The 18081-nt window shown below is 40.3% G+C and overlaps 1 protein-coding gene across 10 annotated transcripts in view; it reads left to right on the forward strand.

Moving 5' to 3' along the window:
* Window positions 1–18081, forward strand: part of KIF27 (kinesin family member 27) — a 91881-nt gene that overhangs the window by 19416 nt on the left and 54384 nt on the right. For all 10 annotated transcript variants that reach the window (XR_014817744.1, XM_084979803.1, XM_021064656.2 and 7 more), the window contains 3 exons: window positions 1676–2634; window positions 6100–6243; window positions 10935–11141. Coding sequence is in view for 7 of the 10 variants with exons in the window: in XM_084979803.1 (XP_084835929.1) it covers window positions 1676–2634; window positions 6100–6243; window positions 10935–11141 (1310 nt within the window). In the remaining 3 variants the exon portion in view is untranslated. The remainder of the gene's footprint in view (window positions 1–1675; window positions 2635–6099; window positions 6244–10934; window positions 11142–18081) is intronic.

Genomic DNA, 18081 nt, shown 5'->3' on the forward strand with positions numbered 1-18081 from the left:
CAGCTCACGGCAACGCCGGATCGTTAACCCACTGAGCAAGGGCAGGGACCGAACCCGCAACCTCATGGTTCCTAGTCAGATTCGTTAACCACTGCGCCACGACGGGAACTCCTGATCATTAATTTTATCTAGAGTGATAGTGTATACTTCTGTGCTGTCTATTTTATATTTTTGGAACTTTTATTTTTGTCTTTTTAGGACTGAACTTGCAGAACATAGAGGTTCTCAGGCTAGGGGTTGAATAGGAGCTGTAGCCGCTGGCCTATGCCACAACCACAGCCATGCCAGATCTGAGCCGCATCTGTGACCTACACCACAGCTCGTGGCAATGCTGGATCCTTAACCCACTGAGTGAGGCCAGAGATCAAACCTGGGTCCTCCTGGATGCTATTCAGATTTGTTTCCACTGAGCCATGATGGGAACTCCTAGAAACTTTTTTTTTTTTTTTTGAATTGCCATCTCATCTTGTTTACCTTATACTCTGATGTTATGTAGGGTAAACCTGTTTTAAAAATGACTAACCAACTTTATTTTTATGAAACTTTCATTTATCATTGGTTATGTACCAAAATTCTTAAATTTTAGAGTGGCTTGAGTATTAATGAAACACAAAAGAAACTGGTTTCTCCTAATTAGTCTACTACTGATTAATTCTTTTGAGTTATATATTTAGTTTATTTATTTATTTTTTTTTAGGGCCATACCTGTGGCATTTGGAAGTTCCAAGGCTAGGGGTTGAATTGGAGCTATAGCTGCTGGCATATGCCACAGCCATATAGCAATGCCAGATCTGAGCCAGGTCTGTGACCTACACCACAACTCATAGCAACACTGGATCCTTAACCTGCTGAATGAGGCCAGGGATTGAACCCACATCCTCATGGATACTAGTTGGGTTCTTAACCCACTGAGTCAAGATGGGAACTCCAATTTATTATCTTTTAATCAGTGTGATAGACTCCACAAATCAAAATACTGGAAGAGTTTTTCTTTTGTCAGCTGTCTTAAAGAATTGTGCGATGTGTCATTCAAAAAAAAAAAAAAACCCAGATTGTTTAGAAAATATGTTACATCTTTTTTTTAATATATAATGATTTTTATTTTTTTCCATTATAGCTGGTTTACAGTGTTCTGTCAGTTTTCTGCTGTACAGCATGGTGACCCAGTTACACATACATGTATACATTCTTTTTTCTTACATTATCATACTCCATTATAAGTGACCAGACATAGTTCCCAGTGCTACACAGCAGGATCTCACTGCTAATCCATTCCAAAGGCAATAGTCTGCATCTGTTAACCCCAAGCACCCCATCCATCCCACTCCCTCCTCCTCCCCCTTGGCAACTGCAAGTCTATTCTCCAAGTCCGTGATTTTCTTTTCTATGGAAAGGTTCATTTGTGCAGTATATTAGATATGATATGACATATATTACATCTTTTAAAATTTAAACCTCAAAATGAGTGCCATCTGTTAGAATAATCCTGTTAGAAGATTATCTAAAATTATTTAATGATGTTGCTGATGTTACTTTCATTTGAAATGCTATTGATTTTTTTTAAAGGGACAATCTTGGCTGGGCAGCTTAGCAAACGATAACTGTGGTGTGGTTAATTGAACTCTGTTGGATTTTGATTAAACTTGATTTAAAACCTTGCTCTTGCCATTTTAAGTGATTGTTGGAGCCAAGGAGTGTCAGGTGGAGAGTGCAGATGAAGTGATGAGTCTCCTGGAGATGGGGAATGCGGCCAGGCACACGGGGACCACCCAAATGAACGAGCACTCCAGTAGATCACATGCCATTTTCACCATCAGCCTTTGTCAAGTAGAGAAAAATAGAGCGTCAGCCAAAGATGGATCATGGTATTCCCCTCGGCATATTGTCTCAAAGTTCCACTTTGTGGATTTGGCTGGGTCAGAAAGAGTAACCAAAACGGGGAATACTGGGGAACGGTTCAAAGAATCCATTCAGATCAACAGTGGGTTGCTGGCGTTAGGAAACGTCATAAGCGCTCTTGGGGACCCACGCCGGAAGAGCTCACATATTCCATATAGGGATGCTAAAATTACCCGGCTTCTGAAAGATTCACTGGGAGGCAGTGCCAAGACCGTCATGATCACTTGTGTCAGCCCATCCTCCTCCGATTTTGACGAGTCCTTAAATTCTCTCAAGTATGCCAACAGAGCACGCAACATTAGAAATAAACCCACCTTAAACTTCAGCCCCGAGTCGGACCGTATGGATGAAATGGAATTTGAGATTAAGTTGCTTCGAGAAGCTTTGCAAAGCCAGCAGACTGGTAACAGCCAAACTAGCCAGATCCATCGTGAGGGCACTCCTGATAAAAATAGAATCCATTCTCTTGAGGAGCAAGTAGCTCAGCTACAAGGAGAATGTCTGGGTTACCAAAACTGTATAGAGGAAGCCTTTACCTTCCTGGTGGACTTAAAAGATGCTGTCAGACTAAACCAAAAGCAGCAACAAAAACTGCAGGAGTGGTTTAACATGACCCAGGAGGTCAGGAAGGCAATTCTCACATCATTCAGAGGAAGCGGAGGCATTGGCAGCCTGGGCGAGGGACCGCAGCATATTACAGTGCTCCAGCTGAAGAGAGAGCTTAAGAAATGCCAGGTATGTAGACACCACTTTTGTAAAGAACTTGTTTAAGGATAAATTTATCGGGTCAAGGAGGAGTCATTTTGGAATTTCAGAAGGTCCCCCCCCATTAAGGCTGCGCCTGTGGCAAGTGGAGGTTCCCAGGCTTGGGGTCAAATTGGAGTTGCTGGCCTACACCACAGCCATAGCAGTGTGGGGTTCAAGCCGCATCTGCGACTTACACCACAGATCACGGCGACGCCAGATCCTTAACCCATTGAGGGAGGCCAGGGATCAAACCTGCGTCTTCATGGAAGCTAGTCATATTCATTTCTGCTGAGCCATGACAGGAACTCCAAATTTCAGAAGTTTTTAAAAAGGATTCTGTGTAAAACCTCATTTGCCTTTACTCTGTTTCTCCCTTTTCTTTTCATAGTGCTTTCTCCTCATAAATCATACCTTTCTGGGCTCCTCCCCCTTTCTCCTTTAAATATATTTTAATTTGTTGTATTTATTGAGTAGACTCTTGTGGACCTGGTCATTAATTTGTAGAATGAAAAGAAACACAGTTTCAGAAACAAAATTAATTAAATTTTATTGGGTTTTTATCCCTCTTTGGGTTAGTGCTGCTTCTTTCTTTCTTTCTTTTTTTTTTTTTAAGGGCCACACTTATGGCATATGAAAGTTCCCCAGCAAGGGGTCCAGTGGGAGCCTAAAGCTGCTGGCTTATGCTGCAGCCACAGTAATGGGGCATCCACCACATCTGTGACCTATACCACAGCTCACAGAATGCTGGATCCTTAACCCACTGAGCGATGCCAGGGATCGAACCTGAATCCTCATGGAAAATAGTTGGGTTCGTTACCGCTGAGCCATGATGGGAACTCTAGGTCAGGTCTTCTTGAAAGAAAAAAATACTTCATCCCTTGAGTTTGGAGTGTTGATTTTTAGACAAACAAATCATCATATTTCAAAAATATTTAAGGAATGTATCTACATATATGTATACATATTATATATACATGTGTTAAGACTTACATTAACCTACTTTTCATTGAAAAAAATGAGCCACTGCAGTGACAATGCTGGATCCTTACCCTGTTGCTCCACAAGGGAAATCCCTCATCAGAATATTCTTAAGTGAAACTGGCATTTGTTTGTTTGTTTGTGTTGTGAATGCACAGCAGTGAAGAATATAGTGACTACCACAGCAGTTTGGTGACACTTCCTTTGTTCACACTAGGAGCCAGCCCCTTTACCTGTCATTGTTTTTGCACCATCAGTGCAAGTGTTACCATGGTGGAAAAAGCAATTATCATTTTAGTATAACTAGGAAAATGGTTTTGCCCCATGGACACCCTGAAATGATCTAAGGGTCATGCTAAAAGGATCACTACTGAATGCCCTAGGAGAACTGCTACTCTGTTATAAAGCTTTAATATTTAAATATAAGTGTAGTCTTAAAATCATGGATTTTTTTTTTTTAAGGCAGTAACACTGCCCTGTCTTTTTCTTAAATAGAGCAGGCCCAGCCTTTCCTCTTTGGTTTAAGAAACTGGCAGAACAGGAAGTACAAATGATAGGAAGCTTGAACTTCAGTTCACTATAGGAGCTGGTGGTAGGAAGCATGCCTCTAAGGTGGCTATTGGAAGCCCACAAAACCCACCTGCTTAGCGGTGAGGTGTGTAGTAACTTCTCTCCGTCTGTTGGAAACTCTGTGTTTATACTTGCTCTAGATTATGTACTCTGGATTATGACTTCCCAAAGATATTAACAGTCTCAATGAAAAATGGTACCCTGATCAGATTGTTTTGGGGAATTCTAGACTGCAAAAAGCAAAAATCCCAAGACTTCTCAGAATTTTGAAAAATGCTAATGTATATTATAAATCTCAAAGCATTTAGCGTTTCCCAGTTTTATAAAATGGGTTCCTTCTTTTGATCTGCAGACTTGCAGGGCTAGTAATCTTTGGATACCACTGAACAGCAAGTAGAAAAATGATTGGTGTCATTCCTTACCCCATATGTCCCTTTAAAAAAAAAATTTCTTTTTGGAGTTCCCATCATGGTGCAGCGGAAATGAATCTGACTAGTAACCATGAGGTTGTGGGTTCGATTCCTGGCCTTGCTCAGTGGGTTAAGGATCTGGTGTTGCCGTGAGCTGTGGTGTAGGTTGCAGACGCAGCTTGGATCTGGCATTGCTGTGGCAGTGGCTGTGGCCCAAAGCTGTAGCTCTGATTAGACCCCAAGCCTGGGAACCTCCATATGCTGTGGATGAGGCCCTAAAAAAGACAAAAAAAAAAAAATTTTTTTTTTAGGGCCGCACTTGCGGCTTTTGGAAGTTCCCAGGCTAAAGGTCAAATCAGAGCTGTAGCCCATCTGAGCTGTGGCTGCAACCACAGCTCACAGCAATGTTGGATCCTCAACCCACTGAGTGAGGCTAGGGATCAGACCTGCATTCTCATGGATACTAGTCAGATTCATTTCTGCCAAACCACGACAGAAACTCCTAAAGAATTGTTTTTTAAACTTCCTTTTCTGTTCTTTTTCCCTGTGGGAGATAGAATATCATAGTTAAGAACATGGGTACCAAAATCCCAACACTTGAATCCCAGCTCCTCTGCTGATTAGCTCTCTGACCTTGGACAAATATTGAACCTCTCTGTGCTTCCATTTCCCCATCTATAAAATGGAAACGCTTAAATTATAAGCTCCATGTAGGGTTGTTTTGAAAGCTGTCAGAGCATCTTTAGTTCCCATAAAATCATGTGAAGGATGCCTGAGCTGTAGTAAGGCTCAGTACACATTAGTTTATCATGATCTTTTCATTTATTTTTCACCTGCCTCTGCCTAGGCTATACATTTGTGGCAGCTGAGGGATTGGACTCAGTTGTCATAGGTAGGGCCACATGCCAGGGATTCTATAGACAGATCAATAAACTCATCTGTTCAGGGAGTCCGTGGGTCTGTGCATGAAGAAGCATGGACATTCTCTTTGCTCAGCCCTGCCTCCCTGGGCCCATTAGGCAAGAAGGTAAGTACTGTAAAAAAGCCAACCTGAGATTATTAGACCATCTCACAGGTAGAATAACTTCCTTTAAGAGACATTGTCAAACTATCATTAAACCATGGTTTCTGTGATACTGTGTGGGCTTCCTTGAATATTTTCTTTTTTCTTTCTTTCTTTTCTTTTTCTTTTTTTTTTTTTTTGGTCTTTTTAGCACCATACCTGCAGCATATGGAAGTTCCCAGGCTAGGGGTCAAATCAGAGCTATAACTGCTGGCCTATGCCACAGCCACAGCAACGTGGGATCCGAGCCTCATCTGCAGCCTGCGCCACAGCTCACAGCCAAATTGGATCTTTAACTGAGCAAGGCCAGGGATCTCACCTGCGTCTTCATGGATGCTGGTCCTGTTCATTATTGCTGAGCCACAGCGGGAACTCCTCCCTTGAGTATTTTTCATGGTGAATATCACTTGTGCTTTCTTTCCCTCCTCCCAGTGTGCGCTTGCTGCTGATGAAGTAGTATTTAATCAGAAGGACCTGGAGGTGAAGGAACTAAAGAATCAAGTGCAGATGATGGTACAAGAAAACAAAGGACACGTTGTATCTTTGAAAGAAGCGCAAAAAGTGAATAAGTTACAGGTAGAGTTTCTTAATGTGCCTCACTTGGTATATTTCATTGGAATAGTAACTAAATGGAATTGCATTTTCAGTGATGAGTGGGAATGTTTGCAAAACAGTTTTCATAAGAATTCTGAACACAGGCACCTGAAAGAGTTATTACAGTTTCCCCCCTAAATTGGTATAAAGGAAAATATTTTTATTGTTAGTTTGACTTATATTTCAAAAATATAAAGCCTAATACCTAGGAAATTAGTTTGCAAATCATATTATGGTTATCTTTTCTTTATACTTTTCCCTTCCGTTATTTGCCAAAGTAATAGCCAATGTGATATTGTTCAGTGATGGAAGGTAAACACATAATTTAAACATTTTAATTTATTAGATTATCCTTAACCCACTGAGCAAGGCCAAGGATCGAACCCGCAACCTCATGGTTCCTAGTCGGATTCGTTAACCACTGTGCCATGATAGGAACTCCAACAATCTTTTTCTTAAAGCTTATTGATATCTGTGCTCTCATTAACAAGCCTTATCTTGTCCCAACTCCTTCCTCTGAGAATACTTTTTATGTCATCTTCTAGGAGCTTTATTGTTTTGCCTTTCACATTTAGCTCTACTGTCCTCCTGGAATTGATTTTTGTGTTTGGGTTAAAGTAAAGGTCAGATTTCAGTTTTTTCCATATAGATATCCATTGATTCCAGCATCATTAATTGAATAGGCCCTCTTTTTACCACTGTTCTGAGTGCTTTTTCATAAGTCAAAGTTCATTTGTGCATGAATTTATTGTGTATTTCTGGGGCATCTGCTGTATCCCATTCACTTGTCTATCCTTGGACCAATGTCAGATTTCTTATTTATTGTGAGTACCTAATAAATCTAGTTATTCTTCAGAGCAAGGCCTTCTGTTCTGTTTCCCTCCCCTCCAAGAGCATCTTGATTGTTTCCTATAAATTTTAGCATCAGTTTGTCAAGGACCACAAACACACACACACACACACACACACACACACACACACACACACACCCCTTATGATTTAAGTTGGAATTGCCTTAAATCTATAAGATGCATTTGAAAAGAATCAACAGCTTTTGATCATGAGTCTTCTTACTAATCTCTGAACATGGTATGTTCCCCCATCGACTCATGTTTTCTTTGTTTTTTCTCAATAACAGTTGTTGTGTATGTCTAGAGGTATTGCATGTCTTTTGTTAGATTCATTCCTAGGTGCTTTACTTTTTTATCTGACTGTAAATGGAGTCTTTTCAAATTTCTACTTTCTTAATTGTTTGTTGGTATGTATAACTGTATTGATTTTTGTATGTTAATAGCTTATATCCAGCAACATGATTAAATTCACTTTTTAACTGTAATATTTTATGTAAATTCTTCTGGATTTTCATTTACAATTGTGTCACCTTCAAGTGATCACATTTTAATTTCTCCCTTTATAATCTTTGCACCTTCCATTTGTTTTTTTACCTTTCTTCATTGACTGATATCTTCAATACAATGTTGAAAACAAGTGATGACCACAAGCATCATTATCTTATTTCCAACCATAGAGGAAAAGCTTTCATCATTTCACTATTAAGTAGCATGTTTGCTGTGTATATTTTTAAAATTTTGTTATTTAAAAATTTTTTTTTATTGTAGTTGATTTTGCTGTAGATATCTTTAAAATTTATCCTTTATTAAATGAGGGAAAGTTTCTTTGAGAAATTTTATTATGGATGGATATGAAATTTTATCAAGTCGTTTTTCTTTAACATGATCTTCCCCTTTTATTCTATCAGAGTGGCGAATTATATTGATTTTTCTAATTTTATTTTTTTTTAATTATTTATTTATTTATTTATTTATTTATTTGTGGCTATTTCTTGGGCCGCTCCCGCGGCATATGGAGGTTCCCAGGCTAGGGGTTGAATCGGAGCTGTTGCCACCGGCCTAGCCAGAGCCACAGCAACGCGGGATCCGAGCCGCATCTGCAACCTACACCACAGCTCACGGCAACGCCGGATCGTTAACCCACTGAGCAAGGGCAGGGACCGAACCCGCAACCTCATGGTTCCTAGTCGGATTCGTTAACCACTGCGCCACAACGGGAACTCCGATTTTTCTAATTTTAAATCGATCTATGTATTCCTGGAATAAGACCTTTTTTGGTCATGATGCACTATTGGGTCAGGGGTCCCCGAGACCATCCTTTGGTTGAATGACACACTAGAGGACCCAGCATACAATTGTGCTCATGGCTAAGGTTTATTACAGTGTGGAGTTCCCGTCATGGCTCAGTGGTCCATGAGGATGCAGGTTTGATCCCTGGCCTCCCTCAGTTGGTTAAGGATCTGGCATTGCCATGAGCTGTGGTGTAGGTCACAGATGTGGCTTGGATCCAGCGTTGCTATGGCTGTGCTGTAGGCTGGCAGCTATAGCTCGAATTGGACCCTAGCCTGGGAACCTCCTTGTGGCATAGGTGTGGCCCTAAAAAGCAAAAAAAAAAAAAAAAAAAAAAAAAAAGTTATTATAGTGAAAGAAGAACAATGGGAAGAGGGATGTAGAGTGACGTCTGGGAGAAACCAGGCACAAGCTTCCAGGAGTTGTTTTCCAGTGGAGTCACCCACACGTGCCTAATTCCCCCAGCAAACATTGTGACAACACCTGTGAAATGCTGTCTACCAGGGAACCTCAGTAGAGACTCAGATTTTATTGGGGGCTGGTCACGAAGGCATTTGGTGTCCAGAATGGACCACAATTCCAGACTACCAGAAGGGAAGCAGATGTTCAGCATAAAGTCCCTTGTCTACACGAACAGTTTGAGCGCAGTCAGCCATTCTTACCAGTTGGGGTGTTCAGAATCCTCTCAGGATCCAAGTTCCCAGACACCAGCCAGTGGGCAACCTCAAAAGCAGGTGTTAGAAAAGGGCAGCCGTCAGGTCCACTGTGTTAACTTTTTTCTACATATGTCCTTGATTTGGTTGACAATTATTTTGTTTAGGATTTTTGCAGTTCTGAATCCCACCATTGTGATTTTTACTTATCCTATCTGCTCTGTGTTCCTTTTTCTCTCCTTCTTACCGTCTTTTGGATTAATTGTGGGTTTTTGTTTGTTTGTCTGTTTGTTTTGCTTTTTAGGACCACACTCATAGCATATGGAAGTTCCAGGCTAGGGGTCCGATGGGAGCTGTAGCTGCCAGCCAGTACCACAGCCACAGCAATGCAGGATCTGATCCACTTCTGCAACCTACACTGCAGTTCAAGTCAATGCTGGATCCTTAACCTGAGCAAGGCCAGGGATTGAGCCCTTGTCCTCATGGATACTAGTTGGGTTTGTTACTGCTGAGCCACAAAAGGAACTCCCAGTGTATTTTTAATTTTTCTATTTACTTCATTACCTTAAGGTAATGAAGTATGTAGTGGTATCCTAGAGAGTGTACCATGCACCCTTGACTTAATGCAGTCTAATATTAATTGGTATTTTTACCCTTTTCCCAGAGAATGTAAGAACTCCATTTAATATCCTCCCTAAACTTATATGCTATTGACATATATAGATATATAGAAAGATAGTCTTTTTTTTTTTTCTTTTTAGGGCTGCACCCATGGCATATGGAGGTTCCCAGGCAAGGGGCAAATCGGAGCTGTAGCTGCTGGCCTACACCACAACCACAGCAACACGGGATCCAAGCGGAGTCTGTGACTTATGCCATAGCTTACTGCAACACCAGATCCATAACCCACTGAGGAAGGCCAGGGATCAAACCCACGTCTATATGGATACTAGTTGCAGCCTACACCACAGTCATGGCAACACCAGATCCGAGCAGCATCTGTGACCTACGCTGCAGCTTGTGGCAACACCAGACCCTTAACCCACTGAGCGAGGCCAGGAATCCAACCTGAGTCATCATGGATACTAGTTGGGTTCTTAATTGCTGAGCCACAATGGGAACTCCTCAATTTTTTAATATAGTTACATTTTATAGCTCAGCATTAACACAGTGAAACTTTAGGGTTTTTTTTTTCCTCTATTTAAATGTCATAGTACATGTGAAATATTAAAATGAATGACATTTCCTGCTTATGTAATTTAGTGTTTGTAAAGCAAAGATTTTTGTCAGAGCCTCCTAGATTGGATATATGTCAGGATTTTTTATTAGAGGCTACATAGAAAGCTAAACCACATACAGTCGCCCCCCACCCCTCCCTGCCCATAGAGTTTGTTCTGCCTTTGGTTTCAAGTTCTCCTTTCTTCCATGACTCTTGTCTTCTGTCTCTTTGTTTTGGGCTTTCTTTTTCGATGAGTAAAGTCTTTGATTTCACTGCACTTTCTGTCTCCTTTACTGTCACCTAGGCTATTTGCAGTTCTTTCTAAACTTTTCACCTTTCTAGTCCCTTGTTACTTCTTGGATTTCACTCAGAAAGTTCAGACATTTATAAAGATCAACTAATCAGAGTGCTTTAGGTTAGCAAGCCAACAACTCAGAGTATATGGGACACTGTCTTTGACTCTTCAGGCTGTGTTTGTTGCTGCTTACTGGTCAAAGGTTTTTATCACTCAGAACAATCTTAAATTCTTAACCTGCATCAGAGGTCTAGTCTTTGGATAAGTGAGGTTTTACTGTTAAGGTAGTTGTGATTTTGGTCAGCGTACAATTTAATCATATCGATGTACTGAGATTCTCTTTTTAACATCTTTCTTCTGCAAAGAATGAAAAAATAATAGAACAACAACTTCTTGTGGATCAACTGAGTGAAGAACTAACAAAACTTAACCTGTCAATGACTTCTGCAGTTAAGGAAACTTGTGGAGATGGGCCAGATGCCAGGATACCCGAAAAGAGACCATATACTGTACCGTTTGATACTCATTTGGGGCATTATATTTATATTCCAGCAAGATCAGATTCCAGGAAGGTAAAGTCTAAGCATTAATCTCTTTCTTATTTTGAGATTTCAAAAATACTATATGTTAATGTAATATCACAGTGTATTTATATAGTCTCAACTTTTACTGCTTGGTTTCATAGACTTTTGTGTATACTCTTTGTTTGTTTGTTATGTATACTTTTTTTTTTTTTGCTCATGCCTGCCAATGGCATGTGGAATTTCCCAGGCCAGGAATCAAACCCGTGCTACAGCAGCAACCCAAGCCACTGCAACGACAACACCGAATCCTTAACCCTCTACACCACAAGAGAACTCCTGCTCTTTCTTTTAATCTTGCTTCTTTTTAATACAAAAAAATAATATATAGGAAAATGTAAAGTTATATTTGGAAGGAATAGTTGAAGATAATGCTTACGTTTATCAAGGAGAAAAAAGCTAACCCTTTGCCATCGTAGTTTCAAATATGACTAAGTCTGTTATCTTCATGAATTTTTTTCTTTAATCATACCAAGTTGATGAGGTTAGAGGTTGATGAGGTTACTTTGACTTATTTGGTTTGATTATTTTCAAAATGATATTGCATGTAAGTCTTGCCAAGCTGACATAATCAAGACTATATAGAAACTAGTATGAGATTTCATTTTAGTATTTATTTATAAAAATATGTGTGTGAGTGTTAAATATATGCAAACACAGATTTCTCTTGAAAAATCAAGAAATCTCCACTCTAGAAAACACTAGTTAGGAATTCCCATCATGGCTCAGCGGTAACAATCCCAACTGGTATCCATGAGAATGTGAGTTTGATCCCTAGCCGCACTCAGTGGGTTGAGGATCCAGCATTGCCATGAGCTGTGGTGTAGGTAGCAGATGTGGCTTGGATCTGGCATTGCTGTGGCTGTGGTGTAGTCCAGCAGCTACAGCTCTAATTTGATCCATAGCCTGGGAACTTCCATATGCCATGGGTGTGGCCCTGAAAAGACAAAAAAAAAAAAAAAGAAAGAAGACTAATTAGCATATTCATGAATTTTAGTTTCTGTTTATTTATTTATTTATTTTTGGCCACATCTACGTGCAGAAGTTCCTGGGTCAGAGATCAAATCTGTACCACAGCAGTAACCAGAGCCACTGCAGTGTGAAAATACCAGATTCTTAACCCACTGAGCCACCAGGGAGCTCCCTGTTTATTAATTTTGTGAAGGGAAATGACTTGAGATCTATGTGTTGGTTACAGTCAGAGGGATAAGAAATATGACAGGTGTTAGACTTTGCAATCAGGTAGGCTTGGTATGAACACCAGCTCTATCATGTAGGCCTAGATGTGTGACTAAACCTGTGTGAACCCCAGGTTCCTTATCTGTCAGAATGGGGGACATGGTGGATGTATGAAGGATTACATGAGGTGGTGACTCTGAAAGTACATAGTACACTGCATTCTCAAACACATGTTCATGAGGTGTCTCCTATGTCATAGTCTCAGTGCCTCAGAGTGCCAAGACAACAGCTCTGATTAGACCCCTAAGCTGCAAACCTCCATGTGCAGTGGGTGCGGCCCTAGAAAAGGCAAAAAACCAAAAAAAAACAAAAAAAAGTTTAAACCATTGTCATTATTAATTTTTTTTTAGGGCTACACCCGTGGTATTTGGAGGTTCCCAGGCTGGGAGTCTAATTGGAGCTACAGCTGTTGGCCTACACCACAGTCACAGCAACGTGGGATCTGAGCCACGTCTGCAACCCACAAACATTGCTCATGGCAATGCCGGATCCTTAACCCACTGAGCGAGGCCCAAGATGGAACCCGAAACCTCATGGTTCCTAGTTAGATTCGTTTCCGATGTGCCACAACGGGAACTTCTGTCATTATTAACTTTTGTTAAACTTTCTAGAATTATTGACATTTTTTTCTTGGTTGAATACATGGTAAATTTTCATAGAACATTTGCGAGCAAAGATAAGTTCTTTGTAGGATTCAATTTGGATATTTATTAATTCAACTTAATAGTTATATATCAAATCTTCTGTTAAAATTTTTTATTATTGGCTAGTAGTGAAAGAATTTCCTGTTTCTGTCATTCTTTTGTTTTTTTTAATAACTTTTTTTCTGATCATCAAAGTTAGACCTATTTATTATCTCTCTCAGCTTCTGTTTCTCTCTCTTTTTTACTAGACATTCACACACACACACATTCACACATATACACATATTCTTTGAGGAGCCAGAGCTCCATGGGCTCTTGAGAAGGGGGTAGACCCTTCTATTCTTACCTCTAATTTTGTGATTAGGCCTGAAATAGCTGTGACTGGAATAAAGACTTCCACAGTTATTGTTTCAGATTAGCAGATTCTTTTTTAAAAAAAAATTAGTTAATTTTATTACTCCCTTTCACTTTCAGGGGTCCTAGTTTGTTTTTGTTTTTGTTTTTGTTTTTTGCTATTTCTTTGGGCCGCTCCCGCGGCATATGGAGGTTCCCAGGCTAGGGGTCGAATCGGAGCTGTAGCCACCGGCCTACGCCAGAGCCACAGCAACGCGGAATCCAAGCCGCATCTGCAACCTACACCACAGCTCACGGCAACGCCGGATCGTTAACCCACTGAGCAAGGGCAGGGACCGAACCCGCAACCTCATGGTTCCTAGTCGGATTCGTTAACCACTACGCCATGACGGGAACTCCAGGAGTCCTAGTTTGGAAAGCATACTGTGTGGTTAATATAATTAACAACCTGGCATGCTTAGGAGAGGTCAGATATACTACAAGATTTGTAGCTCACTCTACAAGCAATCTCAGTTCCCTTGTGACCACGTGGGATTGAGATGTAGCAGAAAGAAAGAACTAGTGAGTTTGCCAAAAGATTGCTGTGACATAGAAGGAAAAGTCCCTACTGGATGAAGTGCCTATTGTGGCTCAGCAGAAATGAACCTGATTAGTATCCATGAAGACGCAGGTTCCATCCCTGGCCTTGCTCAGTGGGTAATGATCCGGCGTTGCCATGAGCTGTGGTGTAAGTTGCAAACTCGGCTCAGATCCTGCGTTGCTGTGGCTCTGGTGGAGGCCAGCGGCTATAGCTCTGATTTGACCCCTAGCCTGGGAACATCCATGTGCTGCTGGTGTGGCCCTAAAAAGACCAAATCCGGATCAGAGAAACAGCATTATGTTGAGAGACAGGAACACTTCTTCTCCAGGGCTCTCTCCACTATGGAGGAACATATGTATTCAAATTAGCAAATCTTAGTTTTGTTTTTAAAATTTTCCTTCTGCCCCCCAAAGAACCCTCCTGGTCACTAAGAGAAGGGGGAAAAAGAGAAAATGCCAAGGAATATGTTCATAGTTTTGAGAGTTCTCTTGCCCCCACTATTTGCCCAGGAATCCTGGCCACCTCTCTTGCTTGGGCTGGTGACTGCAGCAGGCTTGAAGAGGCAGGCTTGCACAGGAAGACACAGAGCGTGCCAAGCCTGGTTCACGTCCTATTTCCTGTTCCATTTTCTGGAATGAAGGGAAGGTTTCAGATGAAACACCAAAACTAGCTGAGTGAAGCCAAAGATGACGTCTGAAATCCCATTTCATTTTTTCCTGGATTTCTGTCTCCTTGGCAGCTCTAAAATTTTCTTTAAGAGTTTAGCTCTAATGTTTTCTTGAAGTAAAGATAGTCTGACAAGGGAAGTATCTCCTTAGCTTAAAGTACTTTAAAAGGAAAAGGGGAAAATGGCTTAATTGGTTTTTAAATTGATCACGGAGAGAGCGATTTTTTTTTCTTATATGCTTGTTTATAGGTATTGGAGGGAAAGAATGAGAAAATCATTTATTTTGAAAGTATCTTATTTATGTTATATATATATATGTGTGTGTGTGTATATATACTTTTGTAGCTAGCATTTCTCACTTAATCACAAACACTTGAAAGTCATTATTCTATAATATATCATGATTTTGATGGCCGAATAATATTTATCCTAAGCACATACCATTGTTACTTTTTCCTGTTGTTGCACATTTAACTGTTTTCAGCTGTTTCTTAATCTAAAAGTCTTAACACCAAAATGGGATTGTAGGACTTAGGTAGAAATCTTAAAGAAATTGCCTCTCACAACTAAATAGTATAATTTACCAAATTTATAGGAAAAAAGAGAAAGTAATTCATGTGCCTCAACAGATACCAGAAACTCATCCAATGAAATGTAAAACTGAATCTAGATTTTACCTTGAAGAAAAAATATAAGAGGTTTCTGTTTTCTTAACCTGATATAATTAAAAACAATATCCAGGATTATACATACCATAAAGGCACTTTATTTATTTATTTTTTTGTCTTTTGTCTTTTCTAGGGCTGCACCTGTGGCATATGGAAGTTCCCAGGTTAGGGGTCTAATCGGAGCTGTAGCTGCCGGCCTATGCCACAGCCACAGCAATGCCAGATCCGAGTCAAGTCTTTGACCTACACTACAGCTCACAGCAACGCCGGATCCTTAACCCCCTAAACGAGGCCAGGGATCGAACCTGCAACCTCATGGTTCCTACTCGGATTTGTTAACCACCAAGCCATGATGGGAATGCCCCAAAAAAGGCACTTTAGAAGGAAGAAAATTACAAAGGTGGTCCCAGTCATTACTTAATGTTTAAAATACTATTACAAATGCTACCATTTTTCATTGATTGTAGGGTACATTTTTTTCACATTTTATCATTTTTGACGGCAGGATATGTTTCATAATTGATGGTATGTCATAGTTGACAGCTTTTTTTCTTTCTTCATAGTACAGAAATAATGGTATGTCTTATGGTTGAGGACATTTTATATTTGATGAAATATGGTATTATGGAAAGGAAATAAAAACAATGGGTAAATAATATCACTTTCAGTACTTGACATAATTGTAGAGAAAACCAACCAAAATGTTCTTAAGGGACATATTTAAAAAACAACCTAGAATCTCCAGATTCACAAAAGTGGAAATGTTTGTAAAATCTTTTCTCTTTTTCCTGAATGAATTACATTTTTATTAAGTCACAAGATTCTTATACATTAAGCACCATATCCTATAAATTAAGAGCCTCTTCATATTTCACTAAGATTTTCTCTCTCACACAGAGGCCATTTTTTCTCACAAGGTAATTAATTTGTTTTGCTTTTTAATCACTCTTTTGTGTACATTGTTGCTTATGGTATAGCAGGGCTGTGTGAGATGTGTCTGCTGAGCTTTGACCAGATTCCCTTGCTAGCTAAGCATTCACTCCAGCAGAACACACCAACTTCACAGGAGCAAAAGGATAAATTACATCTCATGAACCTTCGGGAACTCTCACATTAAAGTACAGAGTTGAATATCTAAAAGCGACAATCTATGGTAAATGAGTTACTGCACATCTGATGAAATAAAATCAAATGCATCACTAATGAGAGGAGATTATCTTACAGTATGATGACTGAGAATATTACGTTCAGGTCAGGGTACAACACCTCAAGTCAAATTAGATTATTTTCGGAGAACGGTCAAGTTGCTGAAGACCTTGGGGAAAATCTGAAGTAACTCTAAATTTACTCTGATTCAGAGGGGACATGATGACTCTTTTCAAATATGTGAAGCCTTACCATTATTGTCAGACTTTTCTCCAAAGCTAGGACCAATGAGAAGTGCTAAGGGAATATAAGGAGAACTGTCCAAGTGATATGAGAGGTCCCAGGGCTTGTGAGGGCCCCCCACAGTGAATTTCTTTAAGCAGAGGTTGATTAAATGATAATTTGCAGTATTATAGAGATGAGTCAAACATAGGATGAGTTGAACTCTAATCTTTATAAAGTTCTGTCCAGTCCTATTGCAATATAATTCTAGGTACAAATGGTTAGAATAAAAAAATTGCCTTCTGGAGTTCCTGTTGTAGCACAGTGGGTTAAGAATCCAACTGCAGTGGCTCAGGTTGCTCCAGAGGCGTGGGTTCAATCCCTGGCCTAGTTAAGTGGGTTAAGGGTCTGGCATTGCCACAGCTGTGGTGTAGGTTGCAGCTATGGCTTGGATTCAATCCCTGGCCTGGGAACTTCCATATGCTCTTCGGTGCAGTCATAAAATTAAAAAAAAATGCCTTCTACTGGGATACCTCTCCATTATCTGAATTATTAATCAGCTTATTGAGTGTTTACATTGTGGTTACTACTGTTTGGGGTATGGTTGAAAATGCAGGAATAGCCTTACTGGGGAGCGGAGAGTGCAGAAGCAACTTGAAGGAAGCAGGACCCAATACTTTGGTAGAAAGGGGCGGATTATAGAAGGTTTTATGAGCCAGAAGGGGCAAAGGACCATTCTTTTGGGTGGAATGACTCTTAAGGAATTAATTTCCTGAATATTACTCATTTGGTGTTCATTAGTAAGCTGAGCCATTTGGTTTTCTTTGTAAAAGGAAAATTTTAAAACAAGTTGCAGTTCCAGAGAACAACAAAAGTTTCATCTGTTCCTGAAGTAATACCTGCCCCTGAGACACAACCAACACCTCCTTTAGTAAAGAGAAACCTTGAATCCTGTCATTTAGGGTGCAAATGGCCATGCTGGGTAACAATGTACTTGTTAGGCAGATACTTCTTGAACTGGTTCTTCTGCAAATGATTCCCCTCCCCTCCCCTCCTCACACCCCCGAATTCAGAGGCCACCTGGAAAACATTATCCCTCCATCCATCATGGTGCTGATGTGACAAGTGGTCTCATTTTGTGCAGTGGAGGCACAAAAATCAGGTATCAAGGACTATTGAGAAGGGAGAAGGGAGTTCCCTGGTGGCCTAGTGGTAAAGGATCCAGTGTTGTCACTACTGTGGCCAAGTGTTTGATCCCTGGCCTGGGAACTTCCATATGCCATGGCAGCAACCAAAAAAAAAAAAAAAAAATTGAGTATCAGGTAGGCTTTTCTGGGACGGGGTATGTGAGGAACCTACGTCAATTGAATATTAAACACCATGCGATATACACATTCCACTATATGTTGTA

The sequence above is a fragment of the Sus scrofa genome, chromosome 10 (assembly GCF_054392235.1).
Source record: "Sus scrofa isolate SSC_HxYL_T2T_F1_AM1 chromosome 10, Sscrofa_HxYL_maternal_Yorkshire_Landrace_v2.0, whole genome shotgun sequence".
NCBI lineage: Eukaryota > Metazoa > Chordata > Mammalia > Artiodactyla > Suidae > Sus > Sus scrofa.